The 26,546-nt window shown below is 38.9% G+C and overlaps 1 protein-coding gene across 1 annotated transcript in view; it reads right to left on the bottom strand.

Moving 5' to 3' along the window:
* MICU2 (mitochondrial calcium uptake 2) overlaps positions 1-25,887 on the bottom strand; it is a 147,262-nt gene extending 121,375 nt beyond the window's left edge. The window contains exon 1 of the mRNA XM_071554045.1: positions 25,685-25,887. Within this exon, the coding sequence (XP_071410146.1) occupies positions 25,685-25,876 (192 nt within the window). The 5' untranslated portion in view covers positions 25,877-25,887. The remainder of the gene's footprint in view (positions 1-25,684) is intronic.
* Between the last annotated feature and the right edge of the window lie 659 nt (positions 25,888-26,546).

Genomic DNA, 26,546 nt, shown 5'->3' with positions numbered 1-26,546 from the left:
GCCACAACAGTCCTTCTCCAGAGGGGCAGAACAGAGCACTTTAAGGAATCAACAGAAAATAATCCTGATAAAATCATTAACAACAAGTCATCAAGATCCCCAAATTTCATCAAGATTCACCCAACCTTTTCAAAGTAAAATAGTAAATAAATGATCTAACTGCCATCATGTGAAATTTATTCCTTAAAACAACTTTAAAAGACAGCAATGACAGAGTCAAATACTGAATCATTTAAAAAGAAGATTATCTTCTAGAAGCAGTCAGGGAAATATAGTTCAGGTAAGCCAGGCCCACACCAAAGCAAACAGTTTAAACTATAAGCACTTTAAACTGTATATAATTTGAATTACGGTTTTAAGCTATAGCAAGACAAAGCATATGGATAAATATATGGAAAAAGCCATCAACTTTGGTAGAAGGAAGTCACTACTACTAGTAGTAGCTGAGGCATTGATAAGCAGCTGCATAAGTATGATTTCAGTGACAGAACAGATGTGGAATTTGAAGTTTGGATAAGCTGCCTAACAAAAGGCAAAGAACCTCTTAAATAAACTATGCTAATGCTGGGCAAAAGGGAAGATCCTCACAGAATTAAATAACTAGTTAAAACAATGACAAGCAAGAGCAGAAATAAACAGTGTTTCATATGAGAGATTTTTCCAGCAGAGTTCTAAAGGGTCAATGTGATTCAGCACATCTAAGATCTAGGAAGCTAGTTTTAAAAACAAACAAACAAAAAAGGCTTAACAATATAAAATTATTTGGCATAACCAAAAATAAATCTGATCGATATGTATAAACGATCAAAGCATAAAATTCCATGTAAATGAAAAACAAAGAACACCAAAAAGTAAATTACACATGATCATAGAATAGAATCGCAAAATCATTAATGTTGAAAAAGACCTCCAAGATCATCATGTCCAACCTTTGACCAAATAGCACCATGCCCAGTAAACCAACCATACCACAAAGTACCACATCCACTCATTTCTTGAACAATTCCAGGGATGGTGACTGCTACTTCCCTGGAGAGCCTGTTCCAATGCCTAAATACTCTTTCAGGGAAGAATTTTTCCTAATAGCCAATCTGAGCTTGGTGCAACTTGAGGCCATTTCCCCTTGTTCTGCTGTTTGTTACCTGGAAGAAGAGACCAACCCCCAACTCTCGACAATCTCCTCTCTGGCAGTTGCAGAGACTGAGAAGGTCCCCTTGAGCCTCCTTTTTTCCAGGCTAAACAGCCCTAAGTCACTCCTCACAGGACTCATGTTCCAGACCCTTCACCATCTCTGTTACCCTTCTCTGCACATACTCCAGCACATCAACGTCCTGCTTCTAGTAAAGGGCCCAAACCTCAAAACAGTTCGCAAGGTGCTGCCTCACCTGTGCCCACTACAGGGGGACAGTCACTGCCCTGATCCTGCTGCCACACTACTGCTGATACAACTGATGTTGGCTGATACAAATGGTATTCCTGGACAAGGACACCAGCTGATGAATGATAGCAAGTTCTGTAACTAGTCTGGGGGATTTGTGTTGGGAAGTGAAATCATTATATGTGGTTCTCTGCTAAAATCCCAATAGTGGCCAAATAGATCACAAATCTAAGGCTAGGATTATCAGGAAACAATGCAAGAATAATAAAGGGAAAAAAAAGAAAGAAGAAAAATCACTCTGCCTCTGGTGTATCCACATTTTTGAATACTGTACACAATTCTCATAATTCTTCTTCAACATCTTAAAAATGTGAACACACAACCAGAAAAGACACAGAGATGCCAAAGACTATCACTGGCATGGGTTAACCTCTGGATACAGAACAAATAAACCAATCAGAGCAGCATAACAGAAATATTTAACTAAAGAATCAATAAACTTTCAGAACGTGCAGCCTCGAAACATGAAACTATTAGACTGGACATGTCTCCCAGTTCAGTGCTACAGTAAGACTGGACTGATATGCTCAGAGGAAAGGTTCAAATTTATGTCCACTGGGCAGAATGCTGGAAAAAGTGAACCCAGCTGTGAGTGTACCCTCAGAGTACACAAGTGGCAGAAGGCAAGAAAAGCACAGTTTTCTTAAAATGGTGACATTACAACTTGCAAGTTTATAAACACCTATTCTCATTGATTTGATGTTAACTCAAGAGTTTTGCTAATGTCTCTTACAAAATGGCATGGTCTGATATCTACCATGACATTGCACTGTGTTCAACACATTAACACCTCCATAGAAAAGAAAACTGTAGAATATTTCTTTTCAAGTTACTAACAAGAAATTTTAATACATGACAGGCTCTAAACACAAGGAATTGTCAGGCAGAACCACTTAATAATACAGATAACCTGAAAAAAGTAATTTGCGTACTGATTTTTAATAAAGACACTCAAGTAAAGCACAAATCTAATGGTCTTTTTTGTCAATGAGAAAAGATTCGAGTGACTGGAATTGCTTCCTAAGAGAAAAAGTAGAAGTAAAAGCCTTTTACATTAAAAAAAACACAGTAAAACAAACCCAATCCACACACCACAGAAACAATAACTCATCCTCCTCTCCCATTCCGCAATAGAAGTATGACCCCTATTTCATATTCTATGCCCTGCATAAGAAAGGTCTTGCTGACTCCCAAGCACACACAACACACCAGCATCAATGCTTCTGCCTGTCCTCTGGAATGACATTTAACACCAATTTTGAACAGCTTTCTGCCAGACCAGTTTAAAGTACTGTAATTTTATTCGTAATTAAAATAAAACAACCTATGTATTCATCTTCATTTAAATTATGTAAGCTACCAACGGCTTAAGAAAACAAACCCAGTTATTGAAAGGCACTGAAAGAGGCATGTGCTACAATGCAAACTAATCCTTTCATAAATCATTATTACACAGAAAATAACTTCTGGGCTTTTAACATAGTAAGAGGTATTTGATAAAGGAACAGCAGAGACTCACAGTATTAATTATACAATACAGATATTTATATATAATTCTCCCATATTTAATCATATCACAAATGATTTTTTATTTTTTCCATCTCATACTTGTTTTCGTGGATTAAACATAGACTTAGAAAAATTACAAAGTACCTCACAGTTTCCAATTACATTCATTCACTGTTCTTAGAAGGGTAAAGCAGAACAAGAGATTATAATAACAATGTAGGTTTGGTATTTTTTTTTAAATACACACAAACCTGGTAAGAATCACTGTACTTTGATACTAATTTGATAGGTGATATCTGGAAACTGCAATTATTCATGAATTTATGTGAAAAACTAGAAACCAGAATTTGACAGTCCGGTCTAAGAAAACCAATTATTAAGACGAAAACCCAGATCAAGAGGAACCAAGAGTGCTGTGTTAATCCTCCTTGGGCATCACATTACCCACAAATTCCACACTCAGTATATTTACAGACTTCAAGTAAAGAACAAACACAGGCAAAAGATTTGACAGAGAAGATTAATGATAAGCAATGAAGATGATGTGAATGGTCTGTGAATGGCCTGGCATAACACAGGATTAGTGTGTCAGAGAACAGTATCTTCTCTCTCAACTGCTACATGCCATCACATCACACAACAATGCTAATAAAATGTTTGTCATAACCAAGTCTTATCCTTTTTAAGGTGCAGGCATCAATACAGGCACATATGGACAGAGTAATTAAAGAAAAGCAAGACCTTTGGTTTATTCCTGATGTAAAAATATGAATGTCACAATAAAAATTCATCCTTTTTTTTCAGAAGCATGACAAATACTTAAAAGATTAAAAAAATTCTCTGGTAATTAACTACATTTTTACATAGGCATTAAAAGCATCCTAAAATGAAGCAACTTCAAATGGTCAGTCCATCATTAGGGATGGGAAAGAGGTATCCCTTATAACCAAAGCACCTCGTTCAGACAGTAGCACAAAACTTGCTTCACTGGTGAAACACCAGTGAGTGTGACAGCTCCTACTACACAATGCTGGTCAACACTAACCTGGGTCATAGTTTGTTTCCACTTTAATTAGAAGAAAATATAGAAAGGAAAGCAATTAGGTGGCCTGAGAGTAGCCTGAGCAATTTACTGATAAAGTATAGATTCCTATGGTCTCTAACCGGGCTTTAGATAAAATATTAATTTTGATTACAATCTGTATACATAATAACAACTAACAGCATTATTTAAATAAAGTTTAGCCCAGTCCTTCCACTGTAGTTTTGCAGTCTGGCATCTCCAACCCTACAGGTCGCAAGTCAATTAAGCAACCCCTCATAAAATCCATTCTTCTTGAAGTATTCTCCAATCAAGTTTTTCTAAGCTATTATTTTTTCCACTTCAAAACACCAGAGAGATCAGAAGCTTTGGGATGCCACTCCCACATCAGCTAGCAATGTCCATTTTTAATAGTGATTTCAAAGACCAGAAAAGAACTTTATAAGTACAAGTAAGAATTTGGAGGAATACCAAACTACAGAAAGTTACATACAATGTGCATGCTTATAATGCGTGCTGTGCTTTTGGTTTTTCTCAGGTATAAATGTTATCAAATTAGTTCAATTTGAACATCAACGAACTGTGCCAATCATGATGCAACTATGGGAAATTTTATGTCCCAGTTCAAGGGCTTTTTTCCACCCCTGAGGAACTTGTATTGGCACAAAACTGAACTGGTAGGCCTATATAAAAGCCGTCTCTCTCCTTTCCCTTCTCCCCACCAATACACAGTAAATATAATACAATACACAGGGGACGTATTTATTTCTTATAAAACCAAGCAAATACAGTCAGAAAATAAAATGAAATTTCAGGGGTTTTAAAATAAGCAATACCAAATGAGTTTTTTTAATCTCTAGTGTATCTACTTAGAGAAAAGAGTACATTATCAATCCAGGATTGATATCAATGAAGAATCAAGTCAAATAGAGCCTAAGAAAAAATTACAGCAACATTTTTATGTGTCATGTTCATGAAAAAAACCAATTTAGTATTTCAATTAGAAAAAACCTTTAAAAAAAGCTTTAAAAGTTGATATTAGGCAATGCAATTTACAGTCCTTGCCATTTTATTCATTAATTATTCTCAATGGGTTAATTATCTCCATAGCTAATGTTATGCCTAAATAGTAATTCCTTGAAAGAAAATGGTTTCAAGCTAGTCATTAAAGCTTCTACTGAGGGAAGTCCAAGCTATCTTTAATACAGTATCTTAAAAACCCTAACCAATTACAGGCAGCAACTGAACAAAATGTATGTAAAATGTATGCATCAACACAAAGTAACTTAAAAAATAACATTTCTTTTAAGTGTATATTTGTGCATTTTTTCATTACTGGTATTTAAAATTTTGCACCTATCTACTTACACCCACGTGCTCATTATTCATTCTAACATAAAAGAAGTTTGCAGATTAGAGTTCTGTATACTTTACTGTATAAAACACATAATGCTACAGTTTGGTGGTACACCCTATCTGTACAAATTAGGTGTAAGAATTTTTACCAATTTAATTATTTTAGTTACATGTGCATGGACAACCTGAGGCACATATTTTGACTCTTTAAGCTATACTACTTTTTGTAGAAAGACAACAATTGTCTCCAACTCATTTTTCATAGCTAATTTTTAGTTTTGAAATAGAATACAGTTCTTCATTCTTCCTCCAATAAATGCTTGTTTAAATCAAAATGCACAAAGAGAGACTGGAAGTTCAGAGTAGCAATAAGATGGCTGAAAATGCTCTTTAGAAGCAAGAAGAAGATGACATAAAAGTGAACTAGAAGAAAGAATCAGAAAATTCTTACCTGGGAAGAGAGAACAGTAGGTCAGAGGTACCAGTGGGCCATTTTCCCACACTACACTACACAAGAGCATCAACATAAGATTTGGATATTAATTTTCTTATCCTTATTTTGATAGGATTATGGAATGAACAGATAACAGAATTGAGAAAGAGATGATGAACTATTTCTCAATGTCCTAGTTGAGCAGGAGGGACCAGTTGCCACTGTGTGGGGGTGATCAAAGCTGTGTATTCTACCCCCTCCATTCATTCCCAAGGACAATGGGCCATTAGCAGCAGCTGCCCAGGGAGTCATTATCACCTTCACACTCAGCCTGAGGGGGAGGAGCTTCTAATGGGCCATCAACAGTTCAATACCCCCTGGCTCCCAGAGTTAATCACCCGTTGTTTGAGTCCCTGCCCAGGGGGAGGGACTGGGTGCTCCCTGAGGGTACATAAGTGGTGGGTAAGAAGGCTTTGGTAACTCTCTTCAGATCCAGAGGAGCAGCAGGACCTTGACAGGAGGAGATCACCACTCTCACCCAGACCACAGCCCTCGCCTACACCAACAGGTTTTTCATTTCCTTTTGCTCTGGACTTGGGGGAACCACAGGGGTCTCAGCACAAGGGCAAACAAACCCCCTTGGGTTTGTGTCCCAGGACACTGGGTTATACTGCTGGTTTTTTGTGAGTTGAAAGCAATTTCCCTTTTGTGTCAGTGTTGTTATTGTAATATTATTAAATTTTAGGTCTGACTTACAATCTCTCTTGTGGTGAGTTCATTTCCCCTGCTGGTTCGCCTTTAAACCAGCACCCTCAGTGTTAAATTTTTTTCAATTAATGTAAACACTAGTGTGTTTGGTTTAGCTTCATATTAATTTCTCTTCAGACACCTAACACACAAAAGGTTTGGGAAAGCTCAGTGAAAGTTACTAAAAAAGGATAGTTACACATCTTGCACAATTAATAAATTTGCCTCCTATCAGAATCAGAGAAATGTGCCAAAAATGAAGCATAACCCTCCTGTCTGCAGAACAGACTAACCAGCCTAAGGCATATTTGATACCATTTGACCTTACTATTGCTGATATTGTTCTTAAAGACCCTTTATCCTCTCAAGTGCTTATGGTTCCCCACACCTAATAGAGATATCTTAATATCAGTTCTCCTAAATGTGTGAAATGTGGAACAGGGCTAGACAAGGGCTCAACACAAGAAACGCGGTGTTTGTGAAATACTCTGGAAGTCTCTCCAGTGTGAGGGTGAGGAGCTATAACCATCACCAGGGGACAGGCTGGGAGCAGCTGTAAATGCTTATTTAGGTCCCACGCGTAAATAGCTTTGTTCCAGAACCATGGAGAATGTTAAATACAGCATCAAATTAAGCACAAGTTTTTTGGACCTTGGCTTCTTTTTGAGCAAGGCTGTGGGAATTGGAGGAGACACACATTAATGCACTGTCTTCTCAGTGCTAAAAACAAAAATGCCATCCCATCCTTTATACTTTCCACGGTCCACTATTTCTAGTTCTTTGCATCCACAACTATAAACAATATTATGTAGCACTTAGAGGAGGAAGATCTAAGAAGGCAGGAGAAGGGAAAGGCAAATCAAACAGTTAATTTAATAATCTTATCTTATTATAGTACATATTTGAATAAGGATTAATTGCTATCAACACATCAGAAGAATGAGCTATTTTAAAAATAGATTTTGGTCATTAAGCTTTTAAAGTGTGAATATAACTACTCATGCTAGAAATGCAGGTCATTTTATATTTTCAATGCATGGCACCTCAACAAAGTGCAGGTCACAGTTACTTGGGCATATTAATAATCCTCAGATTAATCTCAACCCAGCTTGACATTATTTATTTGAAACTTCTTGTTGTTACAAAACAGCTTTTCAATAACAGTGAAAGTACTCACAGCTGTTAGCATGAAAAGTTCAAATTAAAAGTTGTAACATTATAAACATTTATATTTTGTTAAACGCTTTCATAACATTTCTTTTTTATAAGCGGGTTACACACAATCAAACATACAAAGCTACAGACTATACTTTCAGGCTTGCTCTGGTAATTCCATAAAACAAGTGGCCAAATAATCCTGATAGTCAAACACAATCTTGGAGGAATTAATTTCACAAAACGGTGTATGCTTGACATCAGGAGATCTGAGGTAATCCATCCCTCTGAGCACAGGAAGGAGGAGAAGGCCAACACTGCAAAGATTTCTGAGTGCCTTTAAATTTTATAATTTGGAAGACGTAACAGAGAACTCTATAGCTAATTCATCTTGCTTTTAAATAGCCAGGAAAATGGGAAGAGGTGGAAAATTATGTTGGTGGAGAAAATGGGAATGAAAGTCTGGAGGATGTAAACTCCCATCTTGGAAACCTTTAGGGACAGTTTTACTGCAGTGCTTGATTACTTGTTAAAATATACAGGTGCCTTCCAGTGATGGATAATTCCTTTTTCCTTCTGTTCTTCCTCTTTGTGTTCATAACAATGCATCATACAGTTTTTTCCTACAGTGTTGCTACCAAGTAGCAAACAGCTGTAGTATCAGAGTAAATTGCTACCATGACAGAGTAAAAGGCAATCCCACCTCCACTTAATTTTGCAACTAATACTAATAGTGCTTACAAATTAAAAAACATCCATTAAAAAGCCATCTTATGAAGACATCTTGCACTCAACCAGAAATTTAGAGCAGAGGCAAGATCCAATACCCTATTCAAAGTAACAGCAAGTTGAAAGAGAGTGTCTGCACAGAAGATTCAAATGGAGCTATCCATGTCCAGGCATTCAGAAGACAAACACTGCCCTGAACTGAAAAAGTGACTCCCAAAAAGCTGCCCTGGTAATGAAATTACCCACGCTGTATGCCTGGGCCCTGGCACAGTGGACTGCAAGGAAGATGAATTATGCAGAGGGCTCAGCACGCTCAGGGAAGGGATTGCACTTAATGCCCCGGAATGTGGCTCGGCAGAATGCCCATGTCCGGCACCACTGGCTGGAATCCAGGCAGATCCATTACCTTCCCTTTATACATCAGCTTCCCACATGCCTTGCTGACACCACAGATATGCTTTTCCTCCGCCCCTTTATTTTTAACTGTAGTATCTTTAACACAACTGAGAGGGCATACTTCAGGCTATACCATTAAGGAGGATTTTAAACCCACTTTAGCACTTGGTCAATTATTGCGTTATCTTCCCAACTCCAATTTAAGACTTTTAAAAACAGGCAAATCAAACTAATAATACAGTTCACACAGATGCTGACATGAGCTACACTGATCCAGCTGTTCTTTGAATATCAAGTTATCTGCATACGAACTCTTTAAATGTCCATAAAAACAATTATTTTGACTCAAAAATAATTAGTTTAACTGTTTCAGAAAAAAAATGTAGTCCTTATCAGGAAGTTCTTAGCAAACAGAGGTTAGAGAAAAGCTAATTATACGTTTTCTTCCAAAATTGATTTGCTTTTTCTTCAATTGTGGGTATCTATTGTACACAAATCTGGTTGAGAATTAATGCACTTTTAAAATTCTGTGTTTCTTCATCACTTCTTCCAAGAATCATATTTTTATCACAGATTAACAATACCATAAGAATCTAAATAGTTTTACGGAGGAGAAGGGGGGGCAACTGTCCAGAAAGCTTTCTTTGTTAAGCCATCATACTCAGTAAGTTGGTTGAGAACACACTTACCTGTGATCTAAAAGATAAGAGACTAAACATTGTGTTTTGCTTTATCCAGATCAGAGTTGAGCCTAAATATTTCATATCCTAACCTTCAGACTCTCCTTATTCTGAAAAATTACTTCTCTCTATTCTTGTCATAGGCAGTAGAAATTTCCTTAATACTGGCAAAAGACACATTCCTACCTTGTAGACTACAATCACCTGTTTTGTTTACAGTGGGAAAAAAACTAATTGAAAAAAATTTCTGCTAGTTCTCCAGCAAACTTACTACCACAGGACAGTCTGAGGCTTTCTACCCACAAATGCAGATGCCCAGGACTTAGAAGCACAGTAATCATTATGCTGAAGTGCAACCTTTTTGCTTTTAACACAAGGCCTGTAAAACTCCATACCAAGCCTGGAATTATGAACACAGCTATTCATTCCCATGCTAATAAGGAGGAGAATTAGAAAAAGCTAAATTGCAACACTCAATCCCTGCCCTAACAAAAAAAAATAAAAAAGGTGGGGAGCTTTTATTCCTACAGCAAAAATTCAATCAGGTAACAAACTTAAATACGCTTTGCTGCAGTGCATCAGAACCCTGTCATTAACAATGATATGAACATACAAGACATTACAAAAACAACTGCCATAAAGATAATCTAAATTTATATTTGCTTGATAAATTTTTTCCATGTAACAAAAATTCGCCCTTCTTTTGCAAACTTTGTTTTCTCAAGCTGCTTCTGCAAGGGAAGTGATCCTCTTCCCCCTTCCATCTGAAGGTCACTAAAGTTCATTCATACGGAGCAAACTCATACTACTGTAAGGAAAGGAGCAGGATACAAAATGAATAATCAACTAGCAATTCTACAGGATTAAAGCAGCCATCAGTGTTTACAGCCCTTTTTCTATTATTACATGCTTGTTTTTCACTGTGCTAAGTAGTGTACCTTAGAACTTCAATAAAGTTTCTCCCCTTGTGATTTAACAAAAGCCACCAAAGAACTCAAGACTTGCTACCCTTGACTCTCTAGTCAGGGGCATACAAAGTGTTTATATACATCAATCCTTCCAGGTGGTTTCACCATGAATACTAGCTAAGTATTTGATATTATTAAAGCATTAGAGAACAGCACTAAAGAGCAGCCCTGAGGAGAAGGATTTGGGGCTGATAGTTGATGAAAAACTTCTCATGAGCTGTCAGTACAAAAAGCCAATTGAATCATGGGCGGTACCAAAAGCAGCATGGCCAGCAGGTCAAGGAAGGTGATTCCCCTCCTCTACTTTGCTGCTGTGAGACCCCATCTAGAGTGCTGCACACAGTTCTGGTGCTCCCAACATAAACAGGATGTGGAACTGTTGGAGCCAAGTCCAGAGGAGGGCCATGAAGTTGATAAGCGGACTGGAGCTCCTTCCCTACGAAGACAGGCTGAGGAAGTTGGTGCTGTTGAGCCTGCAGAAGAGGAGGTTGCATGGAGACTTCATAGCAGCCTTCCAGTATCTGAGGAGGGGCTAGAGAGAAGCCAGACAGGGACTCTTCGTCAGGAACTGTAGTGATAGGACAGGGAGGAATGGGCACAAACTGAAAGAGAAGAAATTCAGGCTACACATTAGGGAGAAATTAGGGAGAAGGGTGAGATATCGGAACAGGTTGCCCAGGGAGGTTTAGGATGCCTCAGCCCTGGGCAGTGTTCAAGGCTAGGTTGGATAAGGCCTTGAGCAACATGGTCTGGTTGGAGATGTCCCTGCCCAGTACAGGGGGTGTTGAACTAGATGATCTTTATCATCTCTTTCAATCATTAACATTCTATGGAAGTCACATTATTGTACACAATACTGAGAAAGCACCTTGGCTTTCACTGAAAACCTTCTAGCCCTTAAAATTCAGAAGTTTCAAGCCTGGGGGTTCAAAACTAATAAAAAGAATCTACCTGACCTTAAATAAAAACATTCCATTTTCAGCCAGTTCAATTGCAAGGCTTGATTCATGACTTTTAAACACTTATGACCACTACATCACCCTACCATGAAGTTTCACTCACTCTCTTATCAAAGCATTGTTTTACCATTAACAGGTTGGCTATGTGGTGTGTAAATTGCTTATAAATATATATAACAGCAATTTAACTTCTTCTAATCGCAGATATTTCATAAGTCAGACACAAATAATGGAAAATGAATTATGGTATTGGATATATTTATTGCATAAAATAACATTTTTTGAGACAACTGCCAAAACACAGGGCACTTTCCCCAGTGCCTTATGCATACAGCAGTTCCAAAAATACAGTAGAGTAACCTCTGGAGAAGAACAGATCCACTTTCTCATTCCCTGCTTCCTCTACTCTAAAAGTATTACATTAAATAGGAATATTGTAAGACCAAAACTGAAAAAAGGAATTTTTTTTCTGCAAAAGCAGAACAACTGCTTTTATAAACTGCCTATAGGAGAAGTTTCACACATTCAGCAAAATAACTCAATATAAAAAATTATTCAGATGATGCACAGGCATGAGCTTTCCTAGCATGTTAACTTCAAATTGTTATGAAAACTGCTCGTGGTCTCTGCTGTTTGCAAATTACGGCCTCTAGGACCAATACCCTGCCCACAATTAAAAGCACATCACTATTATCTCATAACTACCTCAAGGAAACTGACCATTATCAGTAACTCATCATCTGTCTACTCAAAGTTTACTGACAGAGAAGACACATTCTACAGCTTGGTGTGGTGAACAAGAGCTTATGTAATCTCCCCAGTTCCAGCAGCTGCTCAAATGAAGGACATTGGGTCTATCAACTTTGTTTTGCCAAATGCATTTACAGGGACACTAAATGGGCTAGAAGTGTCCCACAGCATGCAGTGATGAGAAACTTACAATCTCCAGGTCTGAAGAAGCAAGATAGCAGCCTAGTTATCACCTCCAGAATGACAAGTAACACTGCATGCATGAAGTTTTACACACTTCAAAGAACTGTGAGCAACTTTTAAATCCACTTGCAGGGGTCTAGTCAGACCAAATAGATATTTCTGATGGTCAGAAGCAGATGTACATAACTTGAATTTATCGAGGTGAAACACAATTACACACACACACACACATGACGGAACCATATGGAAGGGTCTGATTCCACCATATTAACACCACATCCAGAATTTAATCCCTACACAGCCTGGCCCAGAGCCATTGTGACTACTGCCCATTACCTGCCACCCTCGAACTCTGCATTCAAAGCTGAGCCCAGCGCAGTCTGTTTGCTTCAGCAATGGAAGGACCAGAAGCAGGCATTGCTTCCTGCTGGCAAGTGGCAGGGCAGAGCACCCCCTTGTAGAGCCTTCTGCTCCTGGAAGTGATGGAGAGAGAGTGACCTAACCTGCAGGCTACATGAAGGAGGAAGGACCCAGTGAAAAGAATATGGTTTTGCCCAAAAATAACATTCTTGTCTTTGCACTTGGCCACGTGTTTTGAGCAACTGAAATAGGATGAGTCACAGAATAATCCTTCTCAAGTTTTGCCCAATATGCTGGGAGATGGAGTAGTGAAGAGTATTAAATATATCACAACCTCATGCAGCTGATGACATTTGGTGTGTTCAGTTGGAGAAGAGGAGACTGAGAGAAGACATCATTGCAGTTATAACTTCCTCAGGAGGGTCAGAGGAGGGGCAGGCACTGAACTCTGCCCTCTGGTGACCAAGATCCAAGAGCATGTCATGAAGCTGTGTTAGGGAAAGTGTAGGCTGGATATTAGGAAAAGGTTCTTCCCCCAGAGGGTGGTTAGGCACTGAACAGGCTCCCCAGGGCAGTGGTCACAGCACCAAGGCCACCAGGGCTCCAGGAGTGTTTGGATGATCCTCTTAGGCACATGGTATGACTGTTGGGGATGGGCCTGTGCAGGGCTAAGGGTTGGACTCGATGATCGTTGTGGGTCCCTTCCAACTCAGCACATTCTATGATTCTGTGACACAACTTCATCCTACAAAGCCCTGCAGGAAAGAATCACAGACCTCCACAAATATCTAATTAACAAGCAATTAGGAGAAGAAGAAAGAAGACAGATGCCGCATTACTCCCACAACTACAGGCTCTCAAATCCTTCCCACAAAGCATTCAGCCACGTGATGACTCTCAGGATAATCACTTCCTGTCTGCAATACTGGAAGTGGTACCTCATACTGCTACCACTGAGAATGAGAGCACTTAAGGAAAGAGCTGTCTCTACTGGAACATCATATACCGCTTCTGAAGTTCTACACCAAGGAATGCGACTATGATTCCATGATTTCTGACAATGGATCTTGATTGCACTGCAGTCATTTCATGTAGCAGCATTGCCAGGAGACCTTCGCATCACAAACTGTAAACATTCAGTAAACAGATGGCATGTTAAGGGTGAAACAGGGTGAAAGTCCACTATTTTTCATAAAGGTGCTAACGCAAAGAATCCGGTATTTATGGCTTTACAAAGTCTGCTCAATTAACATATCCAACATTTCTGGTGCACCTAAATATTTAGATTTTTCTTTATTTTTTGCATTTTTGAGGCTGAAGAGAAGCAAGAACATAAATCTTAAAATTAATGAATAACACCATTTGGCAATAGGGCATTGTCAGTTTTCCAAATTTAACAGCAGCTGGGAAAAAAGTATGTCAGCAATTTCCTACAGTGTTTTTTCTGGGAGATTGAGTAGGAACGTTATATACAACAGGCATATTCAGAATATGAGAAAACACTGGGTTCTAGGAAAAGTAATTTTATACCCTCTATGCTGTTTATCATTCATGGTGGCTCTTCAGCTGAACTAAAATCTAAGGGTTTAATGGATTTTTTAAAAGAATCCGGAAACAGAAGATTTGCTTTCGTTTTTGCCATTTTTGTTTTCCACGTTGAGTCCTTCTCAGGGGTAACAACACAAATACCGTTACTCATGACTTTTTAGGTCTTTAGTACTCTTGTTCAAAAAATTTCCTGGAGAGAGCTCAAAAAGACAAGCAAAAATTCCTTTACAGTAGTGCTTAACTACAGCTCTGTGTCAAAAAATTAACAATTGTTTTTTCCTAGAGGGAAAAATACAGCAGCAGTAACATACACACATGCAATAACAACCAGGCTATAAAAACAACTCCAGCTCTGTTATAATACAGAAATTGATTTACTTTGAATAACAAATTACAATACACATTTTAACCCTACATGACAAAATAGAGCATGTTTTGCTACTATAAATTAATCCCAATGTATTTTAAGATTTGGTTGAGAAGTTTCCATATGGAAAGGTCTGGCTATGTCCAGTTTCAATGAAAAGAGTTCACAGAGCTTAAAAAATTCTCACTTAAATAAAGAAAAAAGAGCAGCATGCACTGCCAGATATTTTGGTGGAGGGCTAGAAGAAAATAATTACAGATAAAACAAATCACAGCACAGGAAAAGCATCTGCACATTGCAGAGCTCATCCAACTGAACACAAATGGAATCTACATATTGTTTTAGTAGCTCTGTTTCCATCACTGAGTTGTTTCTCATGTGCTTACAAACATCCCTGGCCTAACCACAGAATTTATATAGAATCAGAATACATTTCTCTGACTGCAAACTTAGTAAACCATATCCACATTTTCTAAGTAGCTGATGTAACTATATCATTTAAAAAAAAAAGTATTTCCTTAAATTACATTAGGGACACAAAAATTTCAGGAAGACAAATACACTTGTATGAAGCGCTGAAAAAAAGGTTTATGATTTATGCACGCTAGTACCAAAACTCTTTTCAAAATCCCCAAAAAGCAACTAAACCAAACAAACAAACAAACAATTTCCCAGAATGTTCTACTGAGTTAATTTTTTTCATAGTAGCTTGTATGGGGCTATATTTTGCATTTGTGCTGGAAACAGTGTTGATAACGCAGGGACGTTTTAGTTACTGCTGAGCAGGGCTTACACAGAGCCAAGGCCTCTCAGCCCACTCCACCTGTGAGTGGGTGCACCAGGAGTTGGGAGGGGACTCAGCTGGCACAGCTGACTCCAACTGACCAAAGGGATGCCCTAGACTGTATGGCATCATGTTTAGTACATAAAGCTAAAGCTGGGCGCAGATGGAGGAAGGAGAGGATACTTGGAGTGATAGCATTTGTCTTCCCAAGTCACTGTTACACCTGATGGAGCCCTGCTTTCCTGGAGATGGCTGAACAGCTGCCTGGCCGTGGGGAGTGCAGAACAAATTCCCTGTTTTGCTTTGCTTGTGTGCACAGCTTTTGCTTGACCTATTCCACTGTCTTTATCTCAACCCATGAGTTTTCTCACTTCACTCTTCCGACTCTTTCCCCAGTCCCGCCAGGGGAAAGTGAGTGAGGGGGTGTGAGGTGCTTAGTTGGTAACTGGGGTTAAACGACAATAACTCAATAAAAAAGGTAGAAAAGTTTCTCTTACATGGAGGTGGATCTTCTGAAGAACAGTTGAGAACCAGAAGTTCACCTCATGTGAACAACTAAATCAAGTATCAATACTCATTTATTCCTTATTAAACACTACAGATTTTAATTAATGTTCTACAGTAGATAAAAGCATCTGAATTATCTGAGAAGCCCTGGTCTTAAATTGGTGCATGCTGTGCATTGTTTTTTTCATCTTTAGGAGATTAAAATGTTTAGACCTGGTGTTTTCACATCTTCAGCAGAAACCTATCATTATTTACTTATTACCAAATATAGCAGTGATACTACTGTATTCCCTTACGAATATATATGTACATAGCTTTATATGCAGCTCAGTATGTTTTGTTTTAATATTACACTATAATTTCTTAATAGATTATTAATTTAACTGGCAGTATCTTCCATAAGAGCCATTATCAAAGAAATGATACAAAACTCTAAAAAAAAAAAGTAGTTCTGGAAACACTGATTTCCTTCATTTCACGCAGTTTTTGGAGTTTCTCTGATGATTTAGCAAAGGAGCAGGGAAGGTATCAGTACTGTTAAGAAAATATTTGTTAGTTACATCTGCTAGAAGTGCTTTTTATAGACTACACCAGTGCAAGACAGTCACTCTTGAAATTTCTCCTACCCTGAAAGGGACACAAACCTTGAGGAATTACTTTAAATGATGGCTGGTGTTTAAAGCTGGCAAGAGTCCCTCCTCTTGTCTTTCACTTCATAGTGCAATAAAAATCTTCATGAGCAGCAGTAGGGAGCTATAGCCTAATACATGTATTCTGAATAAGCATTTCACACAGTTTTATCTGTTTATTTTGCATGATTATTTTAACTAATGCTTTTCTGGAATATTATTCAAACAAAATTAAGCCTCGTTACACTAAGTAACCTTATTATAGGAACCACAGTAAAAAGAAAATTAGACATTATAATGTTATATATAATTATATAATTCAGTGATCTAAAAGTACCCAAAGCAAAAAACAGGTGTAATGTTATTGTCACATATATCACCAGTAAAGTCTACATCATTTTCTCCACAGCACAAATTAAACCAGATTCTGAGTTATTTCTTCATTTTCTGGCTACATCATGTTTCCAAGATGCTGAGTCACTTGACAGGAATAATCATATTCAGTCAGCCACAGCCTTACACAAAGCTCTGCAAGGAAGTGTAATACAGAGCTCTGACAATAACCCAGCAAACTTGTCTGAAAATCAGTACAAAACAGTAGCAATGGGAGAATAGTCGTTACTGCTTGCACAGAAGAGATCATTTCTTACAAAAAAAGGGCTAATTATCACTATTAGGGGGGAAAAAAGCAAACAGAGCTTCCATCTAATAAAAAAGGAAGTTTGTAGTATCTATTTTGAAGCCATCTACAGTATTTACTGGAGGAAAAGTCTTAAATTACCAGTAAATAAATGTTAGTTTCTTCTCTAGGTTCTTTGTTAAAAATCAGAATGTTATTTTGTGCAATTCTTTCTAATCAGTGTTTTGTTTTCAGGCAAGCTACTTTCTTATCTGTTTATGTTTGCCCACTAACATAAACAGCCAAAGACTGTCAAACACTAGCCATTTATTACATTAGCTAAAACCACAAACCCCTGCAGCTTAACTCACCCCATCTGTCCACATGTATCAAAGTGCCTAGAAAGAATGTTAGATTTCATTTAATCACTGAAGTCATACAGCAAGAGCGAATTCAAGTAGAAGGTGACAGATCAAAGATAGATAAATTTTAACCTTGACCCCCTGAGATTACATTTGACATCATGTTGTTTTAGTATCAATGAAGACACCTGCCCAAAGAATCTCCGAGCACACAGAGAAGGGAATAAACGTAAATATTTTCAAAGCCAAAAACTTCAGGATAGAAATATTTCACATTTAAAACGTTGAAAAGGATACCATATATTTAAAGTTGCGAAACAAATGCACATACATAAGTAATACTTAAGGGTATAATTAATTATAGCATCATAGTCCTACAGATTCCATACTGTCTATACTACATTCTATTTTAGGCACACGACATGACAATGTCTGTATGTCACTAATGCTGAGAATGATGTTTGTGATATATTTAATATCTCAGTTATTGATTTAGACTGCTTGGTGGATACCTGATACATACAGTATTTCCATAACACTGAAATACAGAATTAAACAAGAAGTAGCTAAGGTTACTCTCTTTGGCTGTGCAAGAGGAAGAGTTTCAGAAACACTGAAGTATATTTAAGGAAAAGAAAAAAATATTAGAGTAAGCTGAGCTAGCAATCTAATTGCAGGGGAGGTGCATATTTATTGATGCTTAAAAACTGGAGGAATGTTGTTTTAAAACGCATTTTTGAGCACATACTATTTTCAGAATAGTTTGGGACTGTTAACCAAAACTCATTCAGTCCCGCTGAATCAGGAAGCAACAATGTTACCAAGGCACTTAAACACACAGAATCAAAGTGATTACATTGTAGTACTTCAGTGCAGTTCTAGATGCAACAAGAACAAAAAACTTAGTAGGAATATATTCATATTGTATACCAGAGTTAGAAGGCACAGGTATGAATTGTGTTAAACTGCCTCTTTCATAGCCATAGACTATAGATATCTGTTGTTCAATAAAAAATTAACTACCCTGTTCAATAACAGGTAGTATTGAATGCATTTACCTACTGAGTTGACTCCCTTGTGATCTAAGACAACATTTTTTGGTAATAGTTATTGAGATAGTAAATATAGAAGTAAAGATACAATGCAGAGTAAACCACAAAGCTGGCAGAGAGATGGATGTGCCATCAAGAGCACTGCTTGCAGCTCACTACACCTCTGTAGGAACTGCTCTAGTGCTGGGCACTGCTGTGAAGAAACACCAAGTGTTCAGAGCACTTGAAGCCAACTGCACCCCCATTCCAAAGGCTGTCAGTTTTGCAGATTCTTCACTGGAAGAAGATTTAAAGGCACCATCTTGTAGATGATTCAAGGACCCAACCTGAAGATGCAGTAATAATCCTCTAATATATTTCCAACCATGGTACAATGAGAGTAGAAGTCTAGGGCTGTGCAAGGAACCACTGCCTGGCTCTGTGTGCTGTGTCCTGCTCCACTCTGAACAGCATAAAACAGCAAGGAGAACAATAACCAGCAGCAAGGTAAGATGCCAAAAGACAGAAGGACAACGTGTTAAAGTAGTCTCTTCCTTTAAGAAAGTTGTAAAGCAGAAAAAAGATTTAAAAACAAACCAACCAAAAACCAATCCTTAAAGATGCTCCAACCTACAACAGCAATGGTAATTTTCATTATTTTTACATGGCATTGTTTTACCACATAGATTTTAAGCATTAATAATATAACTATGTGGTCAGGTTTGCACCAGCTGAATTCAAACATGAGGCTTCTCTGAGGCCTGCAAGCCATCACTGAGCAGCTTTTTTGATGTGGATTACAAACACTTGCATTAAGTTTCCAAAGTGTGTTAAAGCATTATGACGCAGAGGTATTTTACACATGCTTAATTTTACTTTGTGAGTATCCTAGTAATCTTCTATATGCTCTGCTACATCTGCATCCTCAATTAGTTTCTAACAGAACAAATACTTGGAGATAAACACTTTAAAATATTCCTTAGAAGAAAACCTATTCTAGGATTTTACCTCCACCAAAAGCAGGCAATTCTTTTCTTTTTATGACAGAGTAAGCCCAGGAATCTTCCTGTATGTTTTTCAGATTAGACTGCACATATTCTTTCTGGTTTTATTTTAGAACCACATTCCTCCCTCCAGGCGATTCCATACATCATTACAAATCCTTATGCAATTTTATCCCAGATTCTATATTTATCAAGACACCTCATCTTAATAGCAATGATCTTCCCTCAGCATGAACCAGGCTTTTAAAACAGATTGCAAAGATACCCCCACAAAAATTTGCATTCTAAAAAGATTCATCAATGTCTCACAATTTAAAGCACTTACACGTAACTTTGTAGGAACCATTGTTTAATGTATATTTTTTCTTTTTAGTGACCAAATTCATATGCTACATACATACTTTTATCTGACCAAAAATCTTCCACATGCAGTTACTATGCACAGCTTACCTTCCTAAATAACATTATGTGTTACAAAAATATTCAGAAATATAATGAGTGAGAAAGAATGACCTAAAAGTAGTGCAAGCATAACTTAAGTCACAAAATGGTCCTGGATACTAAGGATGTGCAAAAAGCCCATTAAAATCCCAGAGCTATGCACTGCTCTGCAGAACTTACTTCAAAGGATTTAAACAAAATGTAGGGGAAGCATGTGCATTTTACACGTTTCTGCTAGAAGTGACAAATCAAGTAAACATACACTAAACAGGTAATATGCTTACAGTAGACACTATTCTGCAAATCATCTCTTGATCTGGGTTGGAAATTTTGCCTGAGAGAAAACCATGCAAAATATGGAATTAATCTAAAATTACTGTATCTCAGCTCAATATCAACTACATCAAACTCATCTCTTTGGAAACACAGTGTATATGTCAAAGTGTCACCAAAACATACAGGTAGGATTTCAGACCTTTTCTAACCATTCTTAGCTTCCAAGTCTAGGAGACCAGAGACTTTTACTAAAACCCTAATAAACTTAAGTTATACTTAATATAGGCCCTGTCCTTAGATTATCCTATGAGCTGTGGCACCATAGTCCTGTAATTTGCTTTGAGGTCCTCCAGGATGCTATTTTGCCTTTCCCTAGTGGCAGAATCACAGGAGTCTTTCCTGAACAAACTGGTATTTGAAGAATCCTTTACAGTATTCTGATTTCTTTAAACAGTGGAAGGCAATAGTTCCAAAATAGACGTTTGTGCTGAGTATATTGTAGTCCTGAAAAACTAATCTACTAGTTTTAATCCTTTGAAGTGTTTTTCTCCCAGTTGCTCAGAATAACAGTACTCCTATCATGGTAACACACAGTCATCACTACTGTGTGTGGCTATCTTTGCTTCTCTTAAGAATTGCTAATGCTGGAAAATGATGAAACATTCAATGCAGGACATAGTGAAATAAAAAAATCAACACAGTACAAAATAGAGTTGTTTCAATAAACGCATTCAAAATAGAACAAGAATTTCAGGCACTTAAAAATACAAAAATATCACAAATTATTTGTAAACTATTGTTATAAGCATTATCTTTCTATTTTCAGTATGATCAAATACAAATATGTTTTTAAGACCTCCAGGACAAAAACTGACTCTCTCCTTATCTGGAATAATTGAAGATTGATGATGCAGCAGAGCAGTAGTAGAAAAGGTATGATAATCAATTAGACTACAGTGACGTAACAGAAAGTATTAAAAAGAACACACCACAAAATGGTGTTAATAGGTTCCATTTTCCTCTTTACCTCAGGTAAGCAGTATCCAATATTTAAGTACAAACTAATGCTTCCACAACCCTAGAAAAAGAATGCTTAAACACAATAAAGTTTATCAGCAAACAGAGAGGACTTTGCACACATGTAAGTTCACATATGTGCTTCTAACAACTCCAGTCAGTCTCATTTGGAAAACAGTGACAGACTCAGCACAAATTGTGACACAATGTGGCGATAGCAACTTTTCAAGGACAAATCAAATTATAATCTTCTTTCTGAACCCAGTGGCTAAACACGGCCATAAAAGACTCAGCAGGGGCAGGATATGCTGCCTCTGGCAGCCTGCTGCTTCTCAGAATTTTCTTATCATTTGCAGTTTGTGTGCGTACAAGATGGATCCTACAGTCATTGGGGAAGTTCCGAATGTAGTCGGAGTGGGCAGGCAGGAGTCATTGCTTCTTATAGAATGTTACAACCTCCCAGTGTGTGCCATTCCAAATCCCCTTGTATGCCCTTTGATAATCATACACTTGATTCTTGACCCTGATAAAGGTAACCTCACTGTGTGCAAAGGTGACTTGAGATAAGCAGCACACTTTAATGAAAGAATTTCAACAGTTTTAGGTCATATTAGTATGGCAAACTTCATGATCTGAGAGAATAAAGACAGAGCAGACAATACTGCAAGTCTCATCAAGGTTATAACCATATGCCATCATGTCATATTTGAATTACACTACCAAAGAAGAAAAGCTGCCTGTATAGTATCTCTTCAGTGTGCAGTGCAGTGTGTACATTTTTGCCCTGGCTGTGTTGGTTAGTCAGGATAACAGAAGAAACGCTTTAGGGAATTCAACATAAATCCCAATCCTGAGTTACACTGGTAGAACAAATCTCTTACCGACTTCCCTTCTTTCTCCCCCTTCCCCCTTGATACAAGCTGATCAGCTAATTTCATTATAAAAAATAAAAATTTGATCTAGTTTTTTCCAGGCCAAGCTATATCTAGTCTAGAATACTGTCAGTGCAGCTTCACTGGTAAATAACAAGTGTAGACAGAACTAAAACCTGGTAGCTATAAAAAGAATTAAACAATTATGTTCACTTCATAGAGTTTTACAATCAGCACTATGGACTCACTCCAATATATACTATTGTACATTTCTAAACAGTAGGTCAGTAAATGAAGAGAATGAAAATAACGTCATAAATCACTTACTGAAAATGTAAAGAGACTGCTAGTATGAATGATTACTTTAAATTTAGAAAGTTTTATTATGAATATGCTAACCACTTAATGTAAGCTGAAAGAACAGATAAATGGCAGTGAAAATGGTGACAAAAAACAGGGCCGAACAAACGTTTAAGAAATCCCCAACCTGAAAATTTATTGTCAGATTATATTAAAACACAGTAATCAAACATAAGCCACTACAAAATAAAACAGGCACTATCCATACAACTCACAAAAGGAAAACAGATGATCTGACCCTGTAGGATCTTTGATTCTTCACAGACTTGTACACAGGTTGGAGCTCATTCACTCTGAGCAGAAGTTAGAAGTGCCAATAACAAAAAACCCACTCCAGCAGCAAACAAGGACTGGAATTAAATAAATAGTTTAGAAACTAGGGGCCAGAGGTATCAGTCTTTGATTTTAAAATAATCAAAAGCTTTAGATGAAAAAAAAAAAAACAAGAAACTGAATTTATAGAACTTTAGGTTTGACATGCTGTGTGCCAGCTTCAACAGATTTTGTATATCTGAAATGGCCTACAAGAAGGTATAGCTAAAAATGTCTGACTAGTTTGGTAGAGACACGTTTTATTCAAAATAACAGAAAATGTAAATGGAGTTACTAACTTCAACTACTTAACCTAAACAGACAGCAAGTATTCACATCGAAACTTTGCTTTTGCAACAAAGCTGTTAATGGTTGTTACATCTCACTTAGAACAAGAATGAGACTTTACCCAGTGGCTCAAATTATGCTTACACAGGAGTCCCAGACACAGGTAACACTGGTCTTAATGACAGCACTTCTTCAACATAAAGCGATGATGCTGAAAAATGTCACATAACTAAACATAAAATATTCTTACACCGTCATGGAGATACATTGTCAGTTTCACTTTGCCAAATGTTCTAAAAATCTAGCACCTACTTTGCAACAATTCAACAGTACAGACTGTATTACCAAGGAAAACTGGGAAGCACTGCAGCATAATCTCACTGCATTTTCAAGAGCAAATGTTAGGCCCAGTTGATGAGATAGAACTATAAACATTTCCACTACATATTCCTTTATTACAACGATAAAGAAAATTATGCTGTTTAATTTCAAATACTTGCCTTAGTCTATAGTATTTCACATACCCATGCTGCAAACAATCCTACTCCATAGCATAGTACAACAGGAACGAACAGAACAATGCTGTGTGCCAGCACAATCTCAATCCGTTACAATGAAAAGAAATAACAACAGAAAGTAAGACTTTCCTCTACTAGTATGTGAAAAGCATCTCCTTTTATCAGGTTGCCACAAGCTCCGAACTGAAAGGAGGTAGTTGCAAAACATAAAGGTGCCATACTTGCTTCAATGCTTCACTTTGCTTTTGACTGTTTTCTATTTCTATCAATCAGAACTCACAAGTGGCATCTAAACTGCTTAAGAGATTCGCAGGATGCCTCTTTATCACTCTATTCCTCATTGCCTTCACAATCCAGTGCCACTTTCAGTTTATCAGACAATGCTATGCTCTGCATGGTCAGTTCTTAGGCACTTTTGAAAAGCTCAATACATTAATTACAGCAATATGGAATGACAGAATATATGGAAAACAAGCACCTCCAACAATCATTTCACTGAAAACCCAAAAAGTTCAAATTGAATAAACTACTTAACATTTGCACTGTCCAGCAATTTACTGTTTCCAAAAACAGATCAGTTAAATAAGCTGAGGACTTTTAGAGTTCCCACTGAGAATTATTAGAACCGTACTTGTGGGACTGTCCATGTGTTACATGGAAGCTACTCCAACAGAACACATCACCAGAACTAGATCACTTTCATTCAAGACTATTTAAAAGTGATTACTTTCCACATTTAATACTTTTTATGCATACCTACGTACACATGTACTTAAGCAAGAGTTCTATACGTATGTGAAATCAGTCTCAGTAACAGGACTTTTTAAACATAATGCAATGCTGCTGAAAAATATCACATAACTAAATGTCAAAACAACAAGGAGATACGTTTCCAGCAGGATTTCTAGTTGAGTAACGGATGTTTTCCTTGCTAGGAGCTGTATACAGAAAATTAAACTTTTAACATGTGCTGTCCAAGGAACCAGGACTAACAGCTAATCTATCTAGGAAAATGCTTATTTAATAAAAATTGAATTTTCAAAGAAAATGCTGTTTAGAAATTCTCAAAAATTAATACTAAATTAAATAATATTAAATTTATACTAAACTAAATTATCAAAAATTAGTATTAAGAAAACAATTATTCTCTGTTCTTGACTCAACAATAAAGGTGGCTAGTTATCTGCTTGTAGTTCAGCCCATTCAATCACTGTTAAGAGACATGACACCAATGCATACACACAGCTGAACTTCCAAAAATTGTTAGATATATGTAGGTGAATGGTACTGGATAGTGCAAGCATACACTGACCTCTTCCTCCCATCCCACCCTAAAGCCTCTAGCCTACAAAACATTTATGTCTTCCAGCCTTTAAATAACAAACCAACTCCCACTGACAGTAACTTCTTATGTGAAGGAACAACAGGAAAAAGCTCACTACTGTCATGAAAAGGATAAAGTTGGGAAACAGAACTGTGTTTTGAACTTGAAAAGATTATTTTGTAAACAATAACCATCTGTCCTTGAACATACCCTTCTGAGCATCCACTGATGCTCCAAGGGAAAATACACTTCAGCATCCAGAGCACACGTTTTGGACACAGTAAAAGGAAATAATTCTGAGTGATGCGCTTCAAAGTATCAGTTAGAAAAGCGCCACTTGCGTGAAATAGTCTTTTTTTTTTTAAGAGGAAAAAAAGTGCATGAGCGTCTGACAGCAGCTGACGAGCAGACCGGGCATCGCGAAAGGAAGTTCCCCTTTCACCTGAAAGTTACCAGCTTGTGCGAATCGCAGGGGTGCAGGGGCCACGCTCGGTGCCGAGACGTGGGGCGGAGCGGCGGCGGGCGCGGTGGGCTCGGTGCAGGTGACACAACGCTGGTGCCCAGCGGGCCGGGACGCGTCACCTGCTGCGCCACCTCCACATGCCATGGGGCTCCCGCAGGACGGGCTCTGACCACCTCCCGCCGGCGGGAGCGAGGATGGAGATGGAGATGGGGATGGGGATGGGGATGCTGGGGATGCTGCCGCTGCCGCCGCCTTACCTGAGCGAGCACGGTGGGGAGCACACGCGTCCGGAGGCTGTAGCACGCCGCCAGGCAGCCTGCCCCGAGCAGTACGGCGGCCCCCCCGGCGGGCGGGCGGCGCTGGCAGCGCGGGGGTCGCGTCCCGCCGAGCCGCCCCCGCAGCGGCGCCCGGGCCCCCGCGGCCAGCGCCGCTCTCCACGCCGCCGACATCTTCCCGGAACACGGCGCGGCGCATGCGCAGGACCGGGCCCGAGGCCGGGGGGCGGCTCCCGCCGGGATCCTGCGGGGATCGCGCCGCGCCCGCTGTGCCCGCGGGAGACGCGCCGGCCGCAGGGAGCGGAGCTGGCAGAGAGGTAACCTAGAGGGAGATTCTAGCCAGGTGGGGCTCAGCCTCTTCCCCCAGGCAGCTAGCGACAGGCCGTAGTGTTAATCTGCGTCAGGAGAGGTTTAGGTTGGACACGAGGAGGAATTTCTTCACGGAAAGGGCGATTGGACATTGAAATGGGCTGCCCCATGGTGGAGTCACCATCCCCAGAGGTGTTTAAGGAAAGGCTGGACGTGGCACTGAGTGCCATGCTCTAGTTGACATGGTGGTGTTCGGTCGCGGGATGGATTCGAGGACCCCAGAGATCTTTTCCAACCCAACTGATCCTGTGATCCTGTCCCGCAGGCTGAGCTGCGCAGGCAGCAGTGATCGGCGCCCTAAGGACGCCGTCCCGCGCTGCAGTCGCCCCTGGGCCGGGGAGTGCCCCAGAGGCGGGAGTGCCCCCGGGCCGAGCGGAGGCGGCGGGGCTGGGCCCCTGTCGCGGCCTGTCCCTGGGAACAGCGCGGGCGGAGGGACCGGCTCTCCCCGGGCTCTTCCCTGCGGGCTGTGGCTGCC

The sequence above is a fragment of the Pithys albifrons genome, chromosome 1, assembly GCF_047495875.1.
Source record: "Pithys albifrons albifrons isolate INPA30051 chromosome 1, PitAlb_v1, whole genome shotgun sequence".
Taxonomy (NCBI): domain Eukaryota; kingdom Metazoa; phylum Chordata; class Aves; order Passeriformes; family Thamnophilidae; genus Pithys; species Pithys albifrons.
The sequence above is the reverse complement of the archived record's forward strand: the minus strand, read 5'-3'. Positions and strand labels throughout refer to the sequence as shown.